Source organism: Pseudoliparis swirei, chromosome 6 (assembly GCF_029220125.1).
Source record: "Pseudoliparis swirei isolate HS2019 ecotype Mariana Trench chromosome 6, NWPU_hadal_v1, whole genome shotgun sequence".
In the NCBI taxonomy this organism is placed as follows: Eukaryota; Metazoa; Chordata; class Actinopteri; order Perciformes; family Liparidae; genus Pseudoliparis; species Pseudoliparis swirei.
Genome location: NC_079393.1, coordinates 430,737 through 448,784, shown reverse-complemented (window position 1 = coordinate 448,784; position 18,048 = coordinate 430,737). Strand labels below are relative to the sequence as shown.

Sequence of the window (18,048 nt, the reverse complement as noted above, 5' to 3'; positions counted from 1 at the left end):
AGTGTGGAATCTCTGATACTAAAACCAAACAAACATAACATTAATTCTCAGATTCTACTCGTTAGTCTTGTTGACTCTAAATAAAGATAATAAATAAAGTATTTTCAAACATGTATTATTACTAAAGCTTTTCATCATTATATTTCCCTCTCCCATCTCTCTGAGATCTTTTATTTAATGTCTCTCTCAGTACCTTCTCTATGCCTCATCACCTTCTCCATCACTCATCACCTTCTCCATCACTCAGCACCTTCTCCATCACTCAGCACCTTCTCCATCACTCAGCACCTTCTCCATCACTCATCACCTTCTCCATCACTCAGCACCTTCTCCATCACTCAGCACCTTCTCCATCACTCAGCACCTTCTCCATCACTCAGTATCTTCTCCATCACTCATCACCTTCTCCATCACTCAGTATCTTCTCCATCACTCATCACCTTCTCCATCACTCAGTATCTTCTCCATCACTCAGCACCTTCTCCATCACTCAGTATCTTCTCCATCACTCAGTATCTTCTCCATCAATGAAGAGATGCATTGACCTGGTGGTGAGGAAAGGTACTGCAGTGTGTGAGAGAAACAGGGTTGAGTGGAAGGATAGAGGTTCGGTTTTTATTTGTATGTATTTATTTATTTTGAAAGGGAGCACTCTGGTACACACCCCAATCCAGCAGGAGGCGGTAATGCACCACCGCCATACAGCCCAACAAGAAGAAGAAGAAGAAGCCGAGTCTCGTTCTGTATCGCGAGAATTGGGCAAGAGCAGAAGCTAGCTGCGAGCTAACCGTCGGAGCGGAGCGCCTGTTAACCGACAACCGGTGAACCATGAGCGGTGTAACGGCTTCTTCAGCCCGGTGAGACGACAGCCGGCAGCCGCTAGAACAAGATGGACGTGGTGAGCCTCTCTCCCGGAGAGGAGCTGGAGGACGGGGAGATCTGCGACGATGAAACCGAGGAGAGCGCGCCTCTCCGGCGGGGGGATGGTGGCGTCAGCAGGCCCGCCCGCGGGGCTCCTCCACGGAGACCGAACCAGCACGCGCACCCGGTGCCGCCGCACGTGGGCCACCGGTACATGGTCCCCTACGACCGCCGAGCGCACGACCCGTTCCCCCCGAGCCACCGGCAGCAGTGCGGGCCTAGCGGGCCGGACCGGCCCCCCGAGCCCCCCGCTCCGGGGCTCGGGCTCCACGGGGACCCGAGCCCGAGGACCAGCTTCTGGGAGCGCAGCCACGGGGCCCTGGGCCGGTTCCGGCACCGGGCCATGCCCAACGGGGGCCGCGGGGGCTGGAGCCGAGGCGGCCGGGGCGCCGCCAGAGGTCCCCCCGGTCGTTACGGGCCCGGAGAGAGCCACGGGCCCCAGAAGGACTCCCCCTCGAGGAAGCGTATCCTTCACGGAGTTATGTGATCATTCATAACAACATGTATCTACTGATTATTATATCATAATTACAATGTGTCATGGGTTAACTGAGTATTATAATCATTAATAATGTGAGCCATATGTCATGGGTTAACTGGTTATATTGTTATAACTCCTGCTCATTCAATTATACCAGGCGGCAATATTTAGAACTAATAACAATAAGTAATAATAATAACATGTAATAATACAGCTTTAAGCCTTGGAATAATAAGGCATGATGATGACCTTTAACCCGGCCTCAGAGAAGCAGCCCCCCAGGGTCCAGATCAGGAAGGCCTGTAAACCAGAGCCCAGTGTAGACGAGTCCTTCGAGGACCTGCTGTCCAAGTACCGGCAGATCCAGCTGGAGCTGGAGTGCATCCGCAGGGAGGAGACGGAGGCCCTGGAGCCCCCAGGGGGGGCCCAGACCCCCGACCACACCGCCAGTATTACACCCAGCCAGCCTGAACCCGGACCCGGACCTGGACCTGGACCCGGGCCAGCTCCTCCGGACCCGGCAGCAGAGGACCTGTTGGAGCTGCAGAAGGTGGAGGAGAAGAAGGTGTTCCACGCCTTCAACATCAAACCTCTCCGTCAGAAGCTGCCTACACCCGCCGTGCTGCAGGAGCTGAGGAGCAGGAGGGAGGAGCAGGAGGGAGGAGGAGGAGGCGCGGAGCAGCAGGGTGAGCAAACAGGAAGTGCCTTCAAAATATAAGTGGATCCCCAGGGAGAATAAAAAGTGGTCGTCATGGTAACCACCAGGTCCCTGGTTCCATCCCCGCTCTCCTCAGTTAATGTTGATGTGTCCTTGAGCAAGGCACTGGACCCCCAGCTGAGGAAGGGGAGATGCCCTCTGGTCCTTCTCGCTATACCTCTACATTTCTAAACCTTGTGAATAGAGATGTGTAAATGTACATAAACATTTTAAAAAGGGTCTCTTCCTGTCTCCAGGAGGAGAAGAAGAGGAGGAGACAACTCAAGCGGAGCAGAAGGCCGAAGAGGAGGAGGAGGAGGAGGAGGAGGAGAAGAAGAGTGAGAGCTGCTGCGAGGACACCAACAAAGAAGAGAGTCTCAGGGCGTCCTCGGTCTCCAGTGAGGACTCCGTCACCTCCCCTGACAAGGTGTGGGCGTGGTCCAATGGGGGGGGGGGGTCAGAGGTCCCAGTACACACTACCAGTGCCCAGTATGCCTTGCTCAACGGTGCCCCGTCTGTTCCCCGCAGCCGGCCGTGAAGGTGGAGGAGGAGGAGCTATCGGAGCTGCAGCTCCGCCTCCTGGCGCTGCAGTCGGCCAGTAAGAAGTGGCAGCAGCAGGAGCAGCAGGTGATGAAGAAGAGCAAGGAGCGCATCACCAAGGTGGTCCAGGAGAAGAGCTCCGCCCCCCCCGTCAGACCCAGGGTCACCACCAGGTCCGCTTCCGCCGCCGCCGCCGCGGCCGCCGCAGAGCGGTTCCGGCCCAGGTCCAAACCTCTGGACAGGGACCGAAACAAGACCGGGCCCAGACCACCTGACCGAGACAGGGAGAGGCCCAAAGCCAGTCCCAAACCGGGTCCTAAACCGGGTCCTAAACCGGGTCCTAAACCAGGTCCCAAACCAAGTCCTAAACCAGGTCCTAAACCGGGTCCTAAACCAGGTCCCAAACCAGGTCCCAAACCAGGTCCCAAACCAAGTCCTAAACCAGGTCCTAAACCAGGTCCCAAGACTCCAGGGAAGGTCCACATGGCCAAGAAGATCACCAGTCCAGGTGAGTCCAGACCCTTGTTGATTATTACAAGAGTTCTTAAAAACAATGTGTATTCAAATCGTTGTGATCCCAGAACATTGTGAACGTCTTTACCACCGAGCTAACGGCCGTTACCGACCACCAGGCTCGGTGGCCAAGCAGGCCTTCAGGAAGCAGCAGCTGAGGACCTGGAAGCTGCAGCAGAGGGAACAGGAAGTGAGCCGCAGACAGGAAGAGGAAGTGAGCCGCAGACAGGAAGAGGAAGACCGGCGCAAGCGGGAAGACGAGATCCGACGCATCCGAGACCTGTCCAATCAGGACGAGCAGTACAACCGCTTCATGAAGCTGGTGGGCGGGAGGCCCAGCACGCGCAGCCGGGTAGGAACACCACAGAAGAAGAGTGAGGCTCACTGCACCTTCTGGTGGACCACCACAGAAGAAGAGTGAGGCACGTGTTGTTTCTGTCCTTCAGTCCAGAGACGGGGATCACAGGAAGTCAGCCGGTAAACCGGGACCGGACGGCTCGGGGAACCTGTACCAGTACGACAACTACGACGAGGTCGCCATGGACACGGACAGCGAGACGGGGTCACCAGGTGAGACCCCAGCCCACTGAGAGACTTCCTGTTTACATAAAGTCTCCACTTCCTGTTTACATAGTCCTGACGTCCTGTTTACATAGTCCTGATTTCCTGTTTACATAGTCCTGACTTCCTGTTTACATAACCTCCACTTCCTGTTTGCGTAGTCCTGACTTCCTGTTTGTGTTTCAGTGCCGTCCCCTAAACACAACCATCTGAGTGCAGAAGATCCATCAGGGTTCCCTCAGATGTCTCCTTACGACTGTCTTCAGTTTGGACTGGTACGCTCTTCATCTCCTCCTCCTCCTCTTCATCTCCTATTCCTCCTCTTCATCTCTTCCCTCCTCATCATCTCCTCCTCCTCTTCATCTCTTCCCTCCTCGTCATCTCCTCTTCATCTCCTACTCAGGGTTGATGAAGGTTAATAACGTTTTCTCCTTGTGTCTCAGCCGTTTCTCTCCCACATGCTGTCGGTGGCTCCTCCCCCTCCCCCTCTGCCCCCCCCAGCAGACGAGCTGGCGCCTCCTCCCAAGCCTCCCTTTGCTGATGAAGAGGAGGAGGAGGAGATGCTGCTGAGGGAGACCTGTCTGATGTCCATGGCCCACAAGAGGGTGACGTCCACAGAGGTGAGGTAGCCAGACCTCCAGGTGTCTCCTGTGACCTTCGGCCTCTAACTGGACCTCTTGTCCCCCTGCAGGAGACCAGCTCCAGCGGACCTCCGTCTCCTGGAGGTCCTCCGGTCCCTCAGCAGCCAATCAGAGGGAACCTGAGCACCGTCAGCCTGAACACCACCCCTCAGACCCGAAGCAGCAAGTTCAGAGGACACCACACTGCCCGAGCACCACTAGTGGTGAGGAGGAGGAGGAGGAGGAGGAGGAGGATGATGATGATGATCTGTCTGTGTCCCCCCAGCTGCCCAGACACAAGGCGGTGGTGGTTTCTCTCATCGACTCAGACGACAGTGACTCAGATGTGGACGCCTGCAGCTCCACCCAGACCTTCGGAGGACTGGAGTCCATGATCAGAGAGGCCCGGAGGACAGTGGAGGTGAGACATGTGATCAGAGGCCCGGAGGACAGTGGAGGTGAGACATGTGATCAGAGAGGCCCGGAGGACAGTGGAGGTGAGACATGTGATCAGAGGTCCGGAGGACAGTGGAGGTGAGACATGTGATCAGAGGTCCGGAGGACAGTGGAGGTGAGACATGTGATCAGAGGTCCGGAGGACAGTGGAGGTGAGACATGTGATCAGAGGCCCGGAGGACAGTGGAGGTGAGACATGTGATCAGAGGCCTGGAGGACAGTGGAGGTGAGACATGTGATCAGAGGTCCGGAGGACAGTGGAGGTGAGACATGTGATCAGAGGCCTGGAGGACAGTGGAGGTGAGACATGTGATCAGAGGCCCGGAGGACAGTGGAGGTGAGACATGTGATCAGAGGCCCGGAGGACAGTGGAGGTGAGACATGTGATCAGAGAGGCCCGGAGGACAGTGGAGGTGAGACATGTGATCAGAGGCCCGGAGGACAGTGGAGGTGAGACATGTGATCAGAGGCCTGGAGGACAGTGGAGGTGAGACATGTGATCAGAGGCCCGGAGGACAGTGGAGGTGAGACATGTGATCAGAGGCCCGGAGGACAGTGGAGGTGAGACATGTGATCAGAGGCCTGGAGGACAGTGGAGGTGAGACATGTGATCAGAGGCCCGGAGGACAGTGGAGGTGAGACATGTGATCAGAGGCCCGGAGGACAGTGGAGGTGAGACATGTGATCAGAGGCCCGGAGGACAGTGGAGGTGAGACATGTGATCAGAGGCCCGGAGGACAGTGGAGGTGAGACATGTGATCAGAGGCCCGGAGGACAGTGGAGGTGAGACATGTGATCAGAGGCCCGGAGGACAGTGGAGGTGAGACATGTGATCAGAGGCCCGGAGGACAGTGGAGGTGAGACATGTGATCAGAGGCCCGGAGGACAGTGGAGGTGAGACATGTGATCAGAGGCCCGGAGGACAGTGGAGGTGAGACATGTGATCAGAGGCCCGGAGGACAGTGGAGGTGAGACATGTGATCAGAGGCCCGGAGGACAGTGGAGGTGAGACATGTGATCAGAGGCCCGGAGGACAGTGGAGGTGAGACATGTGATCAGAGGCCCGGAGGACAGTGGAGGTGAGACATGTGATCAGAGGCCCGGAGGACAGTGGAGGTGAGACATGTGATCAGAGGCCCGGAGGACAGTGGAGGTGAGACATGTGATCAGAGGCCCGGAGGACAGTGGAGGTGAGACATGTGATCAGAGGCCCGGAGGACAGTGGAGGTGAGACATGTGATCAGAGGCCCGGAGGACAGTGGAGGTGAGACATGTGATCAGAGGCCCGGAGGACAGTGGAGGTGAGACATGTGATCAGAGGCCTGGAGGACAGTGGAGGTGAGACATGTGATCAGAGAGGCCCGGAGGACAGTGGAGGTGAGACATGTGATCAGAGGTCCGGAGGACAGTGGAGGTGAGACATGTGATCAGAGGCCCGGAGGACAGTGGCCGTGACTCGTGACTCATCATTGTGGCGGTGACCCATGACTCATCATTGTGGCCGTGACCCGTGACTCGTCATTGTGGCCGTGACTCATGACTCATCATTGTGGCCGTGACTCGTGACTCATCATTGTGGCCGTGACTCATGACTCATCATTGTGGCCGTGACTCGTGACTCATCATTGTGGCCGTGACCCGTGACTCATCATTGTGGCGGTGACTCATGACTCATCATTGTGGCCGTGACTCATGACTCATCATTATGGCCATGACTCATCATTGTGGCCATGACTCATCATTGTGGCCGTGACTCATGACTCATCATTGTGGCCGTGACTCATGACTCATCATTGTGGCCGTGACTCATGACTCATCATTGTGGCGGTTCTCAGGCAGCGAAGCCGAAGGTGGCGTCGGGCTGTGAGAAGGAGAACAACCCGGTCAGGACCCCAGAGGCCTTACCTGAGGACAAGAGGGCCGAGTACCGCCTCCTCAAGGAGGAGATCGCCAGGTGAGACGGCAGCCAGAGACACGCTCGTCTCTCTGGACGCGTCCGACGTGCGTCCTCTTTGTCCTCAGCCGGGAGAAGCAGAAGACCGTGAAGGCCGGCGGTCCTCGGAGCGCGGCGCCCCCGGCCGTCTCGGTGCCGGACCCGTCGGTGAAAGCGGCCGCCGAGCTGAGAGCGGCCGAGGCGGAGCAGAGACTGGACAAGCACAGGTGAGAGCGGCCGGTCCTCGGCGTCCGTGAAGTCCCCAGGTGGAGCGCTCCGTGACGTCTGTCCTCCGCCTCAGAGAGCTGCTGCAGAGGGACGAGGCCGTCCTGGAGCAGCTGCTCCTCCAGCAGCTGAAGAAGAGAGACTCGCTGAGAGCCGCCGACGCCAAAGTGGCAAAGCTCCGGGAGCAGCTGGCGGCCTCGGAGAAGATCGCCACGGCAACCAGGACGCTGCTCAAGAAGCTGCAGGAGCAGGTGAGGGACTGGGTCACCCCCCGTCTGTAGTCCAGAGGGAGCAGGTGAGGGACTGACCCCCAGCTGCTCCTTGGTGGAAGGAGGGTGGAGGAGTTGCATGTCTTCAGGACCTGAACCGGGTCCTCTGCCCCCCCAGGTCCACCGGGTGGAGCACCGCGTGTCCATCAAGACCTGTCTGTCTGCGCGCCTGGAGCAGGAGCTGGCTCAGGCCCAGCTGGCCCCCAGCAGGGGGGCCAAACGCAGAGCAGACCCCAACCAGACTCTGGTGAGACCTCTGTCCTCATGTCCTCTGTCCTCATGTCCTCTGTCCTCTGTCATGTCTTGTACTCATGTCCTCTGTCCTCTGTCATGTCTTGTACTCATGTCCTCTGTCCTCTGTCATGTCTTGTACTCATGTCCTCTGTCCTCTGTCATGTCTTGTACTCATGTCCTCTGTCCTCATGTCCTCATGTATTGTACTCCTCATGTCCTCTGTCCTCATGTCCTCTGTCATGTCTTGTACTCATGTCCTCTGTCCTCTGTCATGTCTTGTACTCATGTCCTCTGTCCTCTGTCATGTATTGTACTCATGTCCTCTGTCATGTCTTGTACTCATGTCCTCTGTCATGTCTTGTACTCATGTCCTCTGTCCTCTGTCATGTCTTGTACTCATGTCCTCTGTCATGTCCTCTGTCCTCTGTCATGTCTTGTCTTGTCCTCTGTCCTCATGTCCTCTGTCATGTCTTGTACTCATGTCCTCTGTCCTCATGTCCTCTGTCATGTCTTGTACTCATGTCCTCTGTCCTCTGTCATGTCTTGTACTCATGTCCTCTGTCCTCTGTCATGTCTTGTACTCATGTCCTCATGTCCTCATGTATTGTACTCCTCATGTCCTCTGTCCTCTGTCATGTCTTGTACTCATGTCCTCTGTCCTCATGTCCTCTGTCATGTCTTGTACTCATGTCCTCTGTCCTCTGTCATGTCTTGTACTCATGTCCTCTGTCCTCATGTATTGTACTCCTCATGTCCTCTGTCCTCATGTCCTCTGTCATGTCTTGTACTCATGTCCTCTGTCCTCTGTCATGTCTTGTACTCATGTCCTCTGTCATGTCTTGTACTCATGTCCTCATGTCCTCTGTCCTCTGTCATGTCTTGTACTCCTCATGTCCTCATGTCCTCATGTCCTCTGTCATGTATTGTACTCCTCATGTCCTCTGTCCTCATGTCTTGTACTCATGTCCTCTGTCCTCTGTCATGTCTTGTACTCATGTCCTCTGTCCTCTGTCATGTCTTGTCCTCATGTCCTCTGTCATGTCTTGTTCTCATGTCCTCTGTCCTCTGTCATGTCTTGTACTCCTCATGTCCTCTGTCCTCATGTCCTCTGTCCTCTCAGCCCAGTAAGCTGCGGCGTGTTGACGCTCCTCGTGGGTCGGCCGAGCTGATCGCTCAGAAGAAGCGTCTGCAGCAGCTGGAGTCTGAGTACGCCCTGAAGATCCAGAAGCTGAAGGAGACGCAGGCCATGTGCAGCCGAGGGGCCCCCCCAGAGGCCCCCCCGCCTTCCCCCGTCTCCTTCCCCCTGCCCCAGCCCTCCCTGCACGACCTCACCCAGGACAAGCGAGCCGAGGCGGAACCTGCGCCCGCTAGAGCCCCCCGCCGGAACTCCCTCCTCCGGCAGTCCAGCAGCTCCTTCACCAAACCCCACCTGGAGCAGCCGAGCTCCGCCCCCGCCAAGGACTCCAAGCCCCCTCAGGGCCCGGCGGGCTGTGGGCCCCCCGCTGAGATGTTTGCAGGGCTGGACCTGGAGGCTCTGAAGCTTCAGTACCAGCAGCAGGCCCGGCTGGGGGAGCTGCTGCAGAAGGAGCTGCAGACGGTGGGGGGACGAGTCCACGGCCCCCCCACCCCCGGACCGGTGAGCACAACGTCTTCCAACGGTTTGTCTTTGTTTCCATGTTCTGGACTCTGACTGCGAGTCAACGGTCTCTCTGCAGGCGGTCCCTCTGGAGGCGGTCTCTGTGGAGGCGGTCCCTCTGGAGACAGTCTCTGTGGAGGCGGTCCCTCTGGAGGCGGTCTCTGTGGAGGCGGTCTCTCTGGAGGCGGTCTCTGTGGAGGCGGTCCCTCTGGAGACAGTCTCTGTGGAGGCGGTCTCTGTGGAGGCGGTCTCTGTGGAGGCGGTCCCTCTGGAGGCGGTCTCTGTGGAGGCGGTCTCTGTGGAGGCGGTCCCTCTGGAGGCGGTCTCTGTGGAGGCGGTCTCTCTGGAGGCGGACGCAGCCAGCAGCCAATCGGGGAGCTCAGAGCTGAAGCCTGTCCCCTACGGAGCCTATCACAGTCCTCTGCTGGTCTTCAGGTCCTACAGGTACATTAGTTGATCTCACTCGTCCTCCTGTGACATCCCACCTGGTCCCTTCTGGGCTTCCCGAGGACAACAGAGACACACAGGACGGCGCTCCCTGTGTGGCTGCTGAACGTGTCTCTTGTGGTCCGTCCCAGGTTCAGTCCGTACTACAGGACCAAGGAGAAGTTGTCTCTGAGCTCCGTCTCCTACAGCAACTCCATAGAAGTCCGGAGGAGCTTCTGCCGCTTCGACCTCACGGGGACCTGCAACGACGACGAGTGCCGATGGTGAGGACGGGTCCTTCATGCCTCTGGTCTCTCTGGTCCCTCTGGTGTCCCTGGTGGCTTCATGTCTCTGGTCCCTCTGGTGTCCCTGGTGGCTTCATGTCTCTGGTCCCTCTGGTGTCTCTGGTGGCTTCATGTCTCTGGTCTCTGGTGGCTTCATGTCTCTGGTCTCTCTGGTGTCTCTGGTGGCTTCATGTCTCTGGTCTCTGGTGGCTTCATGTCTCTGGTCTCTCTGGTGTCTCTGGTGGCTTCATGTCTCTGGTCCCTCTGGTGTCTCTGGTGGCTTCATGTCTCTGGTCCCTCTGGTCTCTCTGGTGGCTTCATGTCTCTGGTCCCTCTGGTGTCTCTGGTGGCTTCATGTCTCTGGTCTCTCTGGTGTCTCTGGTGGCTTCATGTCTCTGGTCTCTCTGGTGTCTCTGGTGGCTTCATGTCTCTGGTCCCTCTGGTGTCTCTGGTGGCTTCATGTCTCTGGTCTCTCTGGTGTCTCTGGTGGCTTCATGTCTCTGGTCTCTCTGGTGTCTCTGGTGGCTTCATGTCTCTGGTCTCTCTGGTGTCCCTGGTGGCTTCATGTCTCTGGTCCCTCTGGTGTCTCTGGTGGCTTCATGTCTCTGGTCCTCTGGTCTCTGGTGGCTTCATGTCTCTGGTCTCTCTGGTCTCTGGTGGCTTCATGTCTCTGGTCCCTCTGGTGTCTCTGGTGGCTTCATGTCTCTGGTCTCTCTGGTGGCTTCATGTCTCTGGTCTCTCTGGTGTCTCTAGTGGCTTCATGTCTCTGGTCCTCTGGTGTCTCTGGTGGCTTCATGTCTCTGGTCCCTCTGGTGTCTCTGGTGGCTTCATGTCTCTGGTCTCTCTGGTGTCCCTGGTGGCTTCATGTCTCTGGTCTCTGGTGTCTCTGGTGGCTTCATGTCTCTGGTCCCTCTGGTGCCTCTGGTGGCTTCATGTCTCTGGTCCCTCTGGTGTCTCTGGTGGCTTCATGTCTCTGGTCTCTCTGGTGTCCCTGGTGGCTTCATGTCTCTGGTCTCTCTGGTGTCTCTGGTGGCTCATGTCTCTGGTCCTCTGGTGTCTCTGGTGGCTTCATGTCTCTGGTCTCTGGTCTCTCTGGTGGCTTCATGTCTCTGGTCTCTCTGGTCTCTCTGGTGGCTTCATGTCTCTGGTCTCTCTGGTGGCTTCATGTCTCTGGTCTCTGGTGGCTTCATGTCTCTGGTCTCTCTGGTGTCTCTGGTGGCTTCATGTCTCTGGTCTCTCTGGTGTCTCTGGTGGCTTCATGTCTCTGGTCCCTCTGGTGTCTCTGGTGGCTTCATGTCTCTGGTCCCTCTGGTGTCTCTGGTGGCTTCATGTCTCTGGTCTCTGGTGTCTCTGGTGGCTTCATGTCTCTGGTCTCTCTGGTGGCTTCATGTCTCTGGTCCCTCTGGTGTCTCTGGTGGCTTCATGTCTCTGGTCTCTCTGGTGGCTTCATGTCTCTGGTCTCTCTGGTGTCTCTGGTGGCTTCATGTCTCTGGTCTCTCTGGTGTCTCTGGTGGCTTCATGTCTCTGGTCTCTGGTGTCTCTGGTGGCTTCATGTCTCTGGTCTCTGGTGGCTTCATGTCTCTGGTCTCTGGTGGCTTCATGTCTCTGGTCTCTCTGGTGTCTCTGGTGTCTCTGGTGGCTTCATGTCTCTGGTCTCTGGTGTCTCTGGTGGCTTCATGTCTCTGGTGTCTCTGGTGGCTTCATGTCTCTGGTCTCTGGTGGCTTCATGTCTCTGGTCTCTGGTGGCTTCATGTCTCTGGTCCCTCTGGTGTCTCTGGTGGCTTCATGTCTCTGGTCTCTCTGGTGTCCCTGGTGGCTTCATGTCTCTGGTCTCTCTGGTGTCTCTGGTGGCTTCATGTCTCTGGTCTCTGGTGGCTTCATGTCTCTGGTGTCTCTGGTGGCTTCATGTCTCTGGTCTCTCTGGTGTCTCTGGTGGCTTCATGTCTCTGGTCTCTCTGGTGTCTCTGGTGGCTTCATGTCTCTGGTCTCTCTGGTGGCTTCATGTCTCTGGTCTCTGGTGGCTTCATGTCTCTGGTCTCTCTGGTGTCTCTGGTGGCTTCATGTCTCTGGTCTCTCTGGTGTCTCTGGTGGCTTCATGTCTCTGGTCTCTCTGGTGTCCCTGGTGGCTTCATGTCTCTGGTCTCTCTGGTGTCTCTGGTGGCTTCATGTCTCTGGTCTCTGGTGGCTTCATGTCTCTGGTCTCTCTGGTGTCTCTGGTGGCTTCATGTCTCTGGTCTCTGGGTCTCTGGTGGCTTCATGTCTCTGGTCTCTGGTGGCTCATGTCATGTCCTGGTGTCTCTGGTGGCTCTGGTCTCCCTGGTCTCTGGTGGCTTCATGTCTCTGGTCTCTGGTGTCTCTGGTCTCTGGTGGCTTCATGTCTCTGGTCCTCTGGTCTCTGGTGGCTTCATGTCTCTGGTCTGGTGTCTCTGGTGGCTTCATGTCTCTGGTCTCTCTGGTGTCTCTGGTGGCTTCATGTCTCTGGTCTCTCTGGTGGCTTCATGTCTCTGGTCTCTGGTGTCTCTCTGGTGGCTTCATGTCTCTGGTCTCTCTGGTGTCTCTGGTGGCTTCATGTCTCTGGTCTCTGGTGGCTTCATGTCTCTGGTCTCTGGTGGCTTCATGTCTCTGGTCTCTCTGGTGTCTCTGGTGGCTTCATGTCTCTGGTCTCTCTGGTCTCTGGTGGCTTCATGCCTCTGGTCTCTCTGGTGTCCCTGGTGGCTTCATGTCTCTGGTCTCTCTGGTGTCTCTGGTGGCTTCATGTCTCTGGTCTCTGGTGGCTTCATGTCTCTGGTCTCTCTGGTGTCCCTGGTGGCTTCATGTCTCTGGTCTCTCTGGTCTCTCTGGTGTCTCTGGTGGCTTCATGTCTCTGGTCCCTCTGGTGTCTCTGGTGGCTTCATGTCTCTGGTCTCTCTGGTGTCTCTGGTGGCTTCATGTCTCTGGTCCCTCTGGTCTCTGGTGGCTTCATGTCTCTGGTCTCTCTGGTGTCCCTGGTGGCTTCATGTCTCTGGTCTCTCTGGTCTCTGGTGGCTTCATGTCTCTGGTCTCTCTGGTCTCTGGTGTCTCTGGTGTCCTGGTCTTCATGTCTGGTCTCTGGTGTCCTGGTGGCTTCATGTCTCTGGTCTCTCTGGTGTCTCTGGTGGCTTCATGTCTCTGGTCTCTGGTGTCTCTCTTCATGTCTCTCTGGTCCTCTGGTGTCTCTGGTGGCTTCATGTCTCTGGTCTCTCTGGTGTCTCTGGTGGCTTCATGTCTCTGGTCTCTGGTGTCTCTGGTCTTCATGTCTCTGGTCTCTCTGGTGTCTCTGGTGGCTTCATGTCTCTGGTCCCTCTGGTGTCTCTGGTGGCTTCATGTCTCTGGTCTCTGGTGTCTCTGGTGGCTTCATGTCTCTGGTCTCTCTGGTCTCTGGTGGCTTCATGTCTCTGGTCTCTGGTGGCTTCATGTCTCTGGTCTCTGGTGTCTCTGGTGGCTTCATGTCTCTGGTCTCTGGTGGCTTCATGTCTCTGGTCTCTCTGGTGGCTTCATGTCTCTGGTCTCTCTGGTCTCTGGTGGCTTCATGTCTCTGGTCTCTGGTGGCTTCATGTCTCTGGTCTCTGGTGGCTTCATGTCTCTGGTCTCTGGTGGCTTCATGTCTCTGGTCTCTGGCTTCATGTCTCTGGTCTCTCTGGTGTCCCTGGTGGCTTCATGCCTCTGGTCCCTCTGGTGGCTTCATGTCTCTGGTCTCTCTGGTCTCTGGTGGCTTCATGCCTCTGGTCTCTCTGGTCTCTGGTGGCTTCATGCCTCTGGTCTCTCTGGTCTCCATGTCTCTGGTCCTCTGGTCTCTGGTGGCTTCATGTCTCTGGTCTCTCTGGTGTCTCTGGTGGCTTCATGTCTCTGGTCTCTGGTCTCTGGTGGCTTCATGTCTCTGGTGTCTCTGGTCTCATGTCTCTGGTCTCTCTGGTCTCTGGTGGCTTCATGTCTCTGGTGTCTCTGGTGGCTTCATGTCTCTGGTCTCTCTGGTCTCTGGTGGCTTCATGTCTCTGGTCTCTCTGGTGGCTTCATGTCTCTGGTCTCTGGTGGCTTCATGTCTCTGGTGTCTCTGGTGGCTTCATGTCTCTGGTCTCTGGTGGCTTCATGTCTCTGGTCTCTCTGGTCTCTGGTGGCTTCATGTCTCTGGTCTCTGGTGGCTTCATGCCTCTGGTCTCTCTCTGGTCTCTGGTGGCTTCATGTCTCTGGTCCCTCTGGTCTCTGGTGGCTTCATGTCTCTGGTCCCTGGTGGCTTCATGTCTCTGGTCTCTGGTGGCTTCATGTCTCTGGTCTCTGGTGGCTTCATGTCTCTGGTCTCTGGTGGCTTCATGTCTCTGGTCTCTGGTGTCCTGGTCTCTGGTCTCTGGTCTCATGTCTCTGGTCTCTGGTGGCTTCATGTCTCTGGTCTCTGGTGGCTTCATGTCTCTGGTCTCTCTGGTGTCCCTGGTGGCTTCATGTCTCTGGTGTCTCTGGTGGCTTCATGTCTCTGGTCTCTCTGGTCTCTGGTGGCTTCATGCCTCTGGTCTCTCTGGTGTCCCTGGTGGCTTCATGTCTCTGGTCCTCTGGTCTCTGGTCTCTGTCTCTGGTCTCTTGGTCTCTGGTGGCTTCATGTCTCTGGTCTCTGGTTGTCTCTGGTCTCTGGTCCTCTGGTCTCTGGTGGCTTCATGTCTCTGGTCTCCTGGTGGCTTCATGTCTCTGGTCCTCTGGTCTCTGGCTCTGGTCTCTGGTGGCTCATGTCTCTGGTCTCTGGCTTCATGTCTCTGGTCTCTGGTTGGTCCTCTGGTCCTGGTGGCTTCATGTCTCTGGTCTCTGGTGGCTTCATGTCTCTGGTCTCTGTCTCTGGTCTCTGTCCCTGGTCTCTGGTGGCTTCATGTCTCTGGTCTCTGGTGGCTTCATGCCTCTGGTCTCTCTGGTGTCCCTGGTGGCTTCATGTCTCTGGTCTCTGGTGGCTTCATGTCTCTGGTCTCTCTGGTCTCTGGTGGCTTCATGTCTCTGGTCTCTGGTGGCTTCATGTCTCTGGTCTCTCTGGTGTCCCTGGTGGCTTCATGTCTCTGGTGTCTCTGGTGGCTTCATGTCTCTGGTCTCTCTGGTGGCTTCATGCCTCTGGTCTCTCTGGTCCCTCTGGTGGCTTCATGCCTCTGGTCTCTGGTCTCTGCAGGCAGCACATGAGGACCTGTACTCTGACAGGAAGCCAGCTGTTCCAGGACATCCTGTCCTACAACCCGCCTCTGATCGGCTGCTCTGAGCTCAGCTCGGACGAGGACGTGGCCGCCTCAACAGGTCGGCCTCAGGAGGACGTGTTCTGGGGACAAGCGGTCCGGTGGTGGGACTCTTCTTCACGTGTTTCTGTCTCGTTGTAGAGAAGTACATGAAGAAGCTGTTCGGCTCAAACAAAGACCGGATGGGCGTGGACCAGAAGGCCGTCCTCCTCGTCAGCAAAGTGAACGAAAGCAAGCGACACGGTGAGGGACCTTTCAGCTCTGAACCCGTCCTCTGGTAACGTGTCCTCTGACCCCTCTGTCCTCCTCCAGTCCCTCCTTTCACCACCTGTAAAGACACACGGACGTGGCGGCCGACGCCGGCAGCACAGAGCAGCTTCAGCCGGGAGAACGAGAACGAGAGCGAGGACGAGTCGGCAGGAGGCCACGTGACCACGAGGAGACACGGTGAGGACAGCGTCTGACTGATGACTCGGATCCCCATGTTGTTCTCCTGGTGTCCACTAGGGGCCTCGCTGCTCTATTGAGATCCTACATGTTGTTCTCCTGGTGTCCACTAGGGGCCTCGCTGCTCTATTGAGATACTACATGTTGTTCTCCTGGTGTCCACTAGGGGCCTCGCTGCTCTATTGAGATACTACATGTTGTTCTCCTGGTGTCCACTAGGGGCCTCGCTGTGATTTAAAGAGTTAATGAAGGTAGGTGGCTGTAAACCCTGACCAGCGCTCTCTGTCCAGACGGCGTCTCGAGGACCAGCCGCTCTGCTCTGGACGCGTTCGTCACATCGGAGGACAAACGGTATTTCATCAGTGAGACGGACGACATCTCAAACCTGGAGACCAGCGTCCTGGAGAGTCCCAGAGACACTCAGCTGTGGATCAAGTTAGCCTTCAAGTACCTGAACCAGAACCAGACGTACGTTCTGTCTGTCCTCTACCTGTAAGATGAGAACCTCATGTTCCTCTAGGAGAGAGGAGCTCAGTGTATCCTAAGCGTCCATAAGGAGAGAGGAGAGGAGAGAGGAGCTCAGTGTATCCTAAGCGCCCATAAGGAGAGAGGAGAGGAGAGAGGAGCTCAGTGTATCCTAAGCGTCCATAAGGAGAGAGGAGAGGAGAGAGGAGCTCAGTGTATCCTAAGCGTCCATAAGGAGAGAGGAGAGAGGAGCTCAGTGTATCCTAAGCGCCCATAAGGAGAGAGGAGAGGAGAGAGGAGCTCAGTGTATCCTAAGCGTCCATAAGGAGAGAGGAGAGGAGAGAGGAGCTCAGTGTATCCTAAGCGTCAATAAGGAGAGAGGAGAGAGGAGCTCAGTGTATCCTAAGTATCAATAAGGAGAGAGGAGAGGAGAGAGGAGCTCAGTGTATCCTAAGCGTCCATAAGGAGAGAGGAGAGGAGAGAGGTGCTCAGTGTGTCCTAAACGTCCATAAGGAGAGAGGAGAGGAGAGAGGAGCTCAGTGTCTCCTAAGCGTCAATAAGGAGAGAGGAGAGGAGAGAGGAGCTCAGTGTATCCTACAATGTCCATAAGGAGAGAGGAGAGGAGAGAGGAGCTCAGTGTCTCCTAAGCGTCCATAAGGAGAGAGGAGCTCAGTGTATCCTACAATGTCCATAAGGAGAGAGGAGAGGAGAGAGGTGCTCAGTGTGTCCTAAACGTCCATAAGGAGAGAGGAGCTCAGTGTCTCCTAAACGTCCATAAGGAGAGAGGAGAGGAGAGAGGAGCTCAGTGTATCCTACGCGTCCATAAGGAGAGAGGAGCTCAGTGTATCCTAAGCGTCCATAAGGAGAGAGGAGAGAGGAGCTCAGTGTATCCTAAGCGTCCATAAGGAGAGAGAGAGAGGAGCTCAGTGTATCCTAAGCGTCCATAAGGAGAGAGGAGAGGAGAGGAGCTCAGTGTATCCTAAATGTCCATAAGGAGAGAGGAGAGGAGAGAGGAGCTCAGTGTATCCTAAATGTCCATAAGGAGAGAGGAGAGGAGAGAGGAGCTCAGTGTCTCCTAAGCGTCCATAAGGAGAGAGGAGAGAGAGGAGCTCAGTGTCTCCTAAGCGTCCATAAGGAGAGAGGAGAGAGGAGCTCAGTGTATCCTAAGCGTCCATAAGGAGAGAGGAGAGGAGAGAGGAGCTCAGTGTCTCCTAAGCGTCCATAAGGAGAGAGGAGAGAGGAGCTCAGTGTATCCTAAGCGTCCATAAGGAGAGAGGAGAGGAGAGGAGCTCAGTGTATCCTAAGCGTCCATAAGGAGAGAGGAGAGGAGAGAGGAGCTCAGTGTGTCCTAAGCGTCCATAGGGAGAGAGGAGAGAGGAGCTCAGTGTATCCTAAGCGTCCATAAGGAGAGAGGAGAGGAGAGAGGAGCTCAGCGTCTCCTAAACGCCCATAAGGAGAGAGGAGCTCAGCGTCTCCTCAGCGTCTCCTCAGCGCCCCCAGCAGCCTCTGGCCTCTAGCAGCGTCTCAGGTGAGCTGACGTGTCCCTGCAGGTGTGCGTCTGCGTGTCTGGAGGCGGCCCTGAACACGCTGTCCCGCGCCCTGGAGAGTAACTGTGAGGACCCCGAGGTGTGGAGCCACTACCTGGCCCTGTTCTCCCGGAGGGGCAGCAGGGAGGAGGTGCAGGAGATGTGTGAGATGGCGGTGGAGCACGCGCCTCACCCCAAAGTGTGGTGGAACGTAAGAGCCTCACCTTCACCTGGACATAATAATAATAATACATTCCATTTGGAGGCGCCCAAGGTCACCTTACAATAAAATCAAACAGGGTACAGGATAAAAATATGAAAGATAAAAACACCATTAAAACAGAAGTTCAACATAAAAACAAAAAAACAAGTGAAGTGTACAGGATCCAGTTATAGAGAGAATGCTAGTTTGAACAGGTGAGTTTTGAGTTGAGACTTGAATGATGTGATGGAGTCTGATTGTCTTATGTGTGGGGGGAGGGAGTTCCAGAGCCTGGGTGCTGAGCAACTGAAGGCTCGGGCACCCATGGTACTGAGGCGTGACGTGGGGTTGGTTAGCAGTCCAGAAGAGGATGAGCGGAGGGTGCGGGAGGGAGTG

At 56.2% G+C, this 18,048-nt stretch overlaps 1 protein-coding gene across 1 annotated transcript in view; it reads left to right on the top strand.

Moving 5' to 3' along the window:
* The first annotated feature begins 771 nt into the window (after positions 1 to 771).
* The window catches only part of LOC130194860 (zinc finger C3H1 domain-containing protein-like), a 21,164-nt gene continuing 3,887 nt past the window's right edge, over positions 772 to 18,048 (top strand). The window contains exons 1-22 of the mRNA XM_056416047.1: positions 772 to 1,385; positions 1,669 to 2,088; positions 2,357 to 2,526; positions 2,628 to 3,147; positions 3,272 to 3,504; positions 3,599 to 3,722; positions 3,900 to 3,988; positions 4,157 to 4,333; positions 4,405 to 4,557; positions 4,620 to 4,754; positions 6,625 to 6,743; positions 6,812 to 6,949; positions 7,024 to 7,198; positions 7,335 to 7,463; positions 8,571 to 9,086; positions 9,166 to 9,530; positions 9,665 to 9,796; positions 14,952 to 15,073; positions 15,154 to 15,255; positions 15,325 to 15,459; positions 15,750 to 15,927; positions 17,475 to 17,661. Coding sequence (XP_056272022.1) covers positions 890 to 1,385; positions 1,669 to 2,088; positions 2,357 to 2,526; positions 2,628 to 3,147; positions 3,272 to 3,504; positions 3,599 to 3,722; positions 3,900 to 3,988; positions 4,157 to 4,333; positions 4,405 to 4,557; positions 4,620 to 4,754; positions 6,625 to 6,743; positions 6,812 to 6,949; positions 7,024 to 7,198; positions 7,335 to 7,463; positions 8,571 to 9,086; positions 9,166 to 9,530; positions 9,665 to 9,796; positions 14,952 to 15,073; positions 15,154 to 15,255; positions 15,325 to 15,459; positions 15,750 to 15,927; positions 17,475 to 17,661 — 4,815 coding nt within the window. The 5' untranslated portion in view covers positions 772 to 889. The remainder of the gene's footprint in view (positions 1,386 to 1,668; positions 2,089 to 2,356; positions 2,527 to 2,627; positions 3,148 to 3,271; positions 3,505 to 3,598; positions 3,723 to 3,899; positions 3,989 to 4,156; positions 4,334 to 4,404; positions 4,558 to 4,619; positions 4,755 to 6,624; positions 6,744 to 6,811; positions 6,950 to 7,023; positions 7,199 to 7,334; positions 7,464 to 8,570; positions 9,087 to 9,165; positions 9,531 to 9,664; positions 9,797 to 14,951; positions 15,074 to 15,153; positions 15,256 to 15,324; positions 15,460 to 15,749; positions 15,928 to 17,474; positions 17,662 to 18,048) is intronic.